The 7,720-nt window shown below is 53.4% G+C and overlaps 1 protein-coding gene across 1 annotated transcript in view; it reads left to right on the plus strand.

The window, feature by feature from the left end:
- GPA33 (glycoprotein A33) overlaps positions 1 to 3,080 on the plus strand; it is a 15,050-nt gene extending 11,970 nt beyond the window's left edge. Inside the window, exons 7-8 of the mRNA XM_015586153.1 lie at positions 1,130 to 1,152; positions 2,767 to 3,080. Coding sequence (XP_015441639.1) covers positions 1,130 to 1,152; positions 2,767 to 3,080 — 337 coding nt within the window. The remainder of the gene's footprint in view (positions 1 to 1,129; positions 1,153 to 2,766) is intronic.
- Positions 3,081 to 7,720: the final 4,640 nt, after the last annotated feature.

Raw genomic sequence — 7,720 nt, forward strand, 5'->3', positions numbered from 1 at the left:
GGAGGGCGTGGCTTAGCCTGGCTGCGGTGGTCTCACTGGTGACTCAACTGCCAAGTGACCCCTCCCCACTCCCCACCTCCCCCTGGACCAGGCCGCAGCCTCCACCTTCCCTGCAGCCGGTGGCGGCTCGGAGCCTCAGGGGAGCAGGAGCCACCCCTCCGTGTGTGCCCAGCACCCAGGGGAGCAGCTGGTGAAGAGTTTGCACACGGCACACTTGTTGAATCAGGAGTACACGCAGGGCCCCCCATTGTCTCCCAGCTCCAGGGTGGACCCCTGGCTCCGCGGCCCACACTGGCCCGGCCTTGAGCCCCGTTTCCAGCCTCGCCTCCCGCATCCCCTCCCGTCAGACACTCCCCGCTCTGCTGTGTGGCTGCCCGCGCGTGTCCGTCTCGGACCCCTGCGAATCCTGTCTCCCCGTCCTGCTCTCCCATGCGTGGGGCAGTCTCGTCCCTTTGGCCCGCACGCAGGGCACGGCTGCCGGAACACGCGTCTGTGTTCAGGTCTGAGCCCCTGGGCTGGGCCTGGGCCTCCTCCCGCGTTCCCGGAGCCCGCGGCCACAGCCCTCCTGGCGCGGCTTCACCCAGCTTAACGCGGGGAACCACTCTGACAGGTGGCCTTGCCCTCTCTGGTCCCTGACAGCCTGTGGGCACAGCGATGACCTCCCCCCCCGCAACCCACTTGCTCGTTTAGTGAAGTAAGTGTGAGGTGGTTTAGATGGGCACACTCAGGAGCTTGTTTGCAGGTGGCCCAGGATTCGCACGGCAAGGCCGGGGTAACTGACCTACCTGCTCCCTGGTCCCTGACCCGCCCTGCGCAGTGTTTCTGCCGGGGGCTGGCTCTGCTTTGCCGGTTGGGGGCCGTGCTCCCCACGGTCACCCCTGGGAGCCCAGGTATCACAGCCTCCCTGTGATATTATTAAATGGACGTTGTCTTTTCTGGATGATCAGAAAAGCAATTCTGCAAATCCGTTGTCTCTTTGTGATATATTTTGTTAAATTCTTTGCTTCATTCAAAATGCTGTCAATAATGATGAAGTCGCAGGTGGAAATTTTTTTTTTTTTGACGTGGTTTTTTTTTTTCACAGGAGGGTGGAGCTTGTGTCTCATGGGTCTGTGTCTGCTCCCTGTAGGCCACCTCTGCGTCCTTGGCGAGGTGAGGTGATGGGTCTGAGGGGACAGAGGGCCAGATCCTGTGGGTCCCCTTGCTTGTGGCCACTGTGGGGTCAGACGATGTCCCCATGGTTGCTGGCACAGGACAGAGCCCTGCCTGGTGGTGGAGGTTATTCCAGGTGCCTGCAGGGCCAGGACACCGTCCAGGCCTGGGAGTCAGTTCCCACGCTTCGAGGGGGGTGTGGACGTGCTCTTGTCGGTGTCACTCCCAAGGGGGCCCCCTGAGGGAGGGGAGTAGCCCCCTTCTTGTCGTAGTCATCGGGGAGAGCTGGAAAAAAAGCCTGGCTCCAGTCAGCTCTAGCTGACTGTGCCAAGCACTCGTCTGGCTGCAGAGTGTACAAAGGTCACTAAGATGCTCGAACTCGGGAGGAGCTGCAATCTCAGGGAGGTGACAGACAGGAGGGCAGTTACCTGGGGCGGCGAGATGGAGATGCCACAGGCTCGCAGTGGGGGCCTGAGTGACTCGGCCTGGGGGAGTCGGGAAAGCTCCCAGAGGAGGCGACGCTGGGGCTGCATTTGAAGAAGAAACATGAAGTTTTACAAGCAGGAAGCGGCTGGTGCCGACATTCCTGTCCCCCAGGGCAGGCCTGCTACTTGGGCCTCAAAGCGCTCGTCAGTGGGGAGGACCACCGTCTGCTGCTGAATTTATTTAACCCGGAAACACAACAAAAATTAAATTGTCGTAAGTTCCCTTATGGTCAGAACTCATCTGGTGACACTCGTGTGTGGTCCTCCTGGATGGCCAGCCAGTCCCTTCCAGCGGCAGCGTGTGGGAAGGGGGGCCGCCACCAACCGAGGGGTGACTGAGTCCAGGATGCTGGTCAGGCCCCAGACACCTGTTCATATAATCCTCGCTTGCACGTTCAGATTTCAAGGCATATGGCAAAGCCAGGTGTGCGTGTCACCACCTGAGGAAGGACCCTGGGTGCCCAGAGCGGGCCCCGCAGGCCACGGGCACCTTGGTACATCAGCCACACCCCTGGGCCGTGACCTCCAGTCACTTCTGGGCACACCGACGGGGCACCTCGCCCTCCCACCCCGCCCCCTCCTCCTTTTCAGGGGTGGGGACTCAGGATCAACACTCACTCATTCAGAGGTGACCCAGCCGAGCTCCAGAAAAGCAATGTCAGAAACACCCACACGCCACGTCAAGGGCCCCAAAACAAGCATCACGCGATGCTCCTCAGCTGCAGAAAACGGGGTCGAGGCCTCAGACGGCTGGTCCTGCATCGCGGGGTTGCCAGGACGCACGCGGGAAGGAGTGTGATCCTGTGGCGGGGTCGAGGCCTCAGCCGGCTGGTCCTGCGTCGCGGGGTGGCCAGGACGCACGCGGGAAGGAGTGTGATCCCGCGGCACCCCTCCCCCAGGCGTTTGCTCTGTGTTTCCCTTAAAATTATCTCAAACTTACAAAATACGCAACACAGAAAAATTTTTCCTTTTGACAATGAGCAGCCAGCCCAGCGCCCCGTCACCCTCCCATGTATCTGAATGTGCACGTCCTCCCCACGAGGCTGTCCCGAGTGCCACACAGCCTGAAAGTCGGGGAGGCGGTGCCGAGGCGTTCAGGCCCCATTCGAGTCTCCCCCTTTCCCAGTAGCGCCCGCTGGGGCTCGAGAACCAGCTCAGAACTCCGGCCCCAGTCTCCGAGTTGGAGTGTGCCTCAGTCCCTCCTTGCTCGTCACCCTTCCCCCCGCGACGCCGCCACGTGACACGGGCGAGGGACGCGGGCCTGGGGACGGCGTCGGGCTGCAGGTGACCCGGCGACAGCTGATAAGCACCTCCCGGCTTCTCTTTGGCACATCCGAGCTGCCGGCATCGCTGCTCTGCTGCTTTGGGCCATTGCGAAGTGAAATTGGGGTGACTTATGACACCATGACAGTCCACCTGATCACCACGACGGCTACTCAGTGACGTCCAGGCCAGAGCGCCTCCCGTGCGGGGACACTGGACAGACGAGGTTTCCCACCAGGAGCGGGACGGGGCAGGACTCGCCAGATTTGGTCCCGCTCCTCAGCGCGGCGTGGAATTTAAAACGTGTGAGTTGTTTCTGGGACTCTCCATTTAACATTCTTGGCCCCAGTTGACTGAAACCACAAAACATAAAACTAGGGATAAGGGGCGATGACTGTATTTAAAAAAAGTTTTCATCTTTTATGTACTTTTGGAATCCACTTTAAGTCCTTTCAAAGACGAGGCAGGTGTGATTAGCAGTACATGGGAATAAAATCAGCTACAGGGTTTTGGCCGACGTGGTGCATCGCGGGTCACAGCTGCCAGGAGGGGCTGAGGTTGTGGACCGGAGGAGGTGCCACAGGTGAGGAGCCACGCCCGTCCTGGCACGTCCTGAAGGGCACACGGAGCCGGAGAACGGCAGAGGGGGTGAGCGCGCCGGGCCTGCGGCGGGTTGGGAGGGACCCCAGGGCAGGGTGGCCCGCACAGCCGCGGAACGTAGATTCTTTTTTAAGGTATTTTGAGCAAACCCATCATTTGTATTTCACCTTTTTCTCATAAAATCAACGTGAATTATTCCACAGTTGAAAGTCTTAATTGAGCATAGCTTACTCAGTGTGACAATCATCTTTTTAAATTTTTGAATGAAGACAGACAAGCCTTCGTGTTTTCTCCTAGAGTGCACCTGCCACATCCCCAGCGGCCGTGACAGACACACCTGTCTGCCTGGTACACCCCCAGGTGGAGGAGCCCCCCGAGACCTTCAGGCTGAGAGCATGTCCGACTGCACGTGGCCCTCCACGGACAGGACCCAGAGCCCCAGAGGCACGAGTGGCAGAAAGTGACATCTGCGGTGGCTTTCTGCGCAGACACACCTGTGCTCAGGATTCAGGCCACTGTCACCCCCTCCCCCACCTGGCAATCCGAACCAGAGATGCTTTTGAGCTTCCTTTGTGCTGCCCAGGAAGGGGGTGCTGTGCCGACAGGTGGTGATCCCACGAGCTTCTGGAAGGAGCGCGGACCGCAGCTGCCCGCCGCACAGATCCACCAGGAGGATTCGCTGTCCCGCCCTGCTCAGCACCCAGGAACGGGCTTCAAGACCCCGCTGAAACACTCACTGACAACTTTCTAGAAAAACCAGGCTCCATGAATCACAGCTGGTTGGCCTCATTATGTAAATGTCAAATGTCAAATGTGTGGTCTGTAAACACGCCCTCCGAACCTGCTCCTTGACCCAGGAGCCGTTGGGCTTGGCACGTAAGGGCGGGGCCGGGAGCTGTCAGGCGGGGAGGGCGCCGGCTCTGCGTGTTGCCCAAGGCCGCAGTGATGGGACAAGGACCAAAGGGTGGTCAGTGCTGACAGAACAGACAGAGAGCTGGGTTTAGTGAGGGTTCGGGTTGTGCCAAACGAAAAAACGAGACGATGAGCAAAGATGACGAGGATGTGCCCGAGGGAGTGACCAAGACCCTTGATCACGTGTGCCAGGTACTCAGGAGTCTAACAAACGCTGGAATGACGGACAAACGTATGCATGGATCGAACGCATAGATGAATACGATAAACACATCCGACCTTGGGGAAGGGGAGAGGCTGGGTTACAAATGAAATCGTTCTTTTGCCATCCGGATATTCAAAACATGTTGTAAAACCATCATGGGCAAAACAGGGCATAAGAGCACACGGATAAAGGAGAAGAGAAAGTCAGGAATTAGACCTAAATACACACGGCAGTTTACTGTGTGTCAAGTCAGCATTGTGAAGTTAGTGTGGAAATGTGGATTATTGAATAAGTGATGCAGGGAAAAAATCCATTCTGAATCCACATCTCACACTGTCGTATTAGGATACAATTCGGATGGATCAAAAATTAAAATTTGAAACAATGAAATCCTAGAAGTCTGAGACATAAATATGGAACATATATATTTTTCATCTCAATGTGGGGAAAGCATTTTTCAAATGTAACATAAAGTCCCAAAACATAAAAGATTGATAAATCTGACCCACAGAAAAACAAAAATTTTGATATGGCTAAAACCACAATTGAGAGAGACCTGCGACAAAAAGCTGAGATAAAATGCTTGTGACCCCATCACAGATAAGGTCTTCTAAGAATCGAGACAAAAACAAACAGCAGCAGAGCGGACAAAGGACAGGAGCACTCGGTGAAAAGGGACTATAAATGGCCCTTAAGCACATAAACAGCTCGGCGCGGCGCACGGGAAGAGACGTGGAATTTAAATTCAACTGCGATGTTTCCCTAGCAGATCCGAGTCTGGCGACACAGGGTGGAGACCGCAGGGGACAGGCGCCGCCCCGCTCACACGCACGAGGACAGCGTCACTGCATGGGCACGGGGACAGGCCGCGGCCACGCGACGGCAAGCTGCTCCCATCGCCCGGAGACACGCGCACCCGTCAATCAGCAGGAGGAAACCCCGCCGGAGGTGGACAAGCGCCCAGGTCCCTGGGGTGGAAAACAGTGGGCGTGAACACACTGCCGGGTAGGTTCCGCGGGGGACGCCCGGGGCGGCTCCGCAGTGTGACAGTCGGGAGGGACATCAAGAGACTGGCGACACGGGTTGCCTCTGTGGAAGAGACTGAGTGCCCGGGAAACAGCGGTGTCATGTGTCACAGCTACCGAGTCGCCTTTGACTTCTGAGTCTACACGTAAGTATAGCAGCTATTCCAAATAATAGTGACAACAAACAAGAAGGTGTCCTCTAGCAGGGGAGACAAAATCTACCCGTGACGGGGCGTCCCAAGAGGCAGGCGTGGCACTGTGCCCTGGCGTGGCCCGAAGAACCAGGCAAGAGGCAGTTGAGGCAGAAGCGGGCCTCCGTCTTCCTCAAATATTCTTCAATGGGACCGGATGGGTGCACGAAGCTCCAAGTTCAGGTTCGTACAGCCGCACTGCGGCCTCCGACAAGGTTTTGCTCTGGTTAGAAGCAGGTGCCTGAACACCTGAAGAGCACCACGAGCACGGACGGAACCTGGTAAAAGTCGAGGGTCTGATGCTGCTCGTTAAAGGCTTTTCAAGCATTTGTCACCCCCCTTTGGGACCTGTTCCCGTTCAAATAACTGTGCTTAACGCCACCGTGTGCCGGCAGGAGACAGAAAATGTATGTTATTTTTAGCCAATTCTAGTACAAATGGTAGATGCGCTGTGGGCTCTGCGGGCAGACTTTTGCCTCTCAGCTCCTGGGAAGCCAAATTTATTTAAATTGCCATCCTTGTCTGTCATCTCAAATGGAGAAATGGACTTTCTAGATTCCTCAAACTGTGATGTGGTGGGTGAATGAATTCCCAAGGTGACATCTAACTGCGGCTGGACTAAAAGTTTGGGGGTTTTTTCCCCCTTAAAGCTAAGTAAGGATGTAACGTTTCAGCTCAGCAGCTCATAAAGACAGAATTTACCGATAGAGCACGTCTCTGTTTTCTGGATAGCTCTAACTCTGGCGCTTTCCACGTCTACCAGGAGAAACTGTCTTAAACAGTAAGGCAGAACCTGAGAGAAATGATTTCACTCTTTACTGCCTGCTTCGCCAAAAAAGTCTATTCAAGTTCACTCTCTATCGGCCCCTTAAACATACTATTTGACACGCACACTCCTGTTTTCTCTCCCACTCCCCATCCGATTCTGTGCTTCCAGTTTTGTTTATGGCTTGTCTTTCACCTTGTTTTGTTTTTTGTTTTTTTTACTGACCACAAGTTCTGAAATTAATGTAGTTACATGCATCAAGGGTTTCTTTCACACTGAACTCTTTCTGTATCAAGTGTTCAAAAAAATCCTCATGACTTTGAAGTTAGAGACTAGGATATAGTCTCTTCTAAAAATTTTGAAAAGCTTCCTTTTCATATTTAAATCCTTAAACCAAGTGGAATGGCTTTTTGTGAATAAGGTGGGGAAAGGGTCATTTCAATAATTTCAATTTTTCTTTTCCCTTTGTGCATTTATAAATTGTTCCTGGACAATTTTCTGAATCGTCACACTGGTCTAGAATGTCACCTCTGTCATGTTCTGTATCACATTCCGTAAGCGCGTGGGGATTCTGATTCTGGTCCATGTGTTGTCTCCCTTACTCCAGAATCTCCCGATCTTATTTATCGTTACGGGGTTTATAATAAAGTTGGTCCCACCCCTCTTACAATGTACCTCTTTCCTCAGGCGTGTCCTGGCTCTTGCCTTTATTCTTCCCGGAATTAGCTTAACTCCAACAAAAACTTGTGATTTTATTTAAAATTGAATTCAAACTACAGATCAGTCCAGGGAGAATTGAAATCTTTATAATGAATCTTTAAAATAATATAGGAATCTCTATTTAGGTCTTTATTAATGTTTTTCAATAAGGTTTTATAATTTTCTACACGTAGGTCTTAAGATTTTTGTCAGATTTATTCCTAGGTACCTCAAATTTTTTGCTACTGTAAATGTTTTCCTTTTTAAAATGTTTTCCAAATGATCTGTCGATGTACAGAAATGCACTTGATGTTATATTAATCTTGAAGCCAATCAAGCTCTTATTTCTACCTATTATCCAGATTCTTTTGACTTTTAATGCAGAAAACCGTGAATCTGTGAATGACCATTTTCTTTCTTTC

Source organism: Pteropus alecto, unplaced genomic scaffold, assembly GCF_000325575.1.
Source record: "Pteropus alecto unplaced genomic scaffold, ASM32557v1 scaffold101, whole genome shotgun sequence".
NCBI lineage: Eukaryota > Metazoa > Chordata > Mammalia > Chiroptera > Pteropodidae > Pteropus > Pteropus alecto.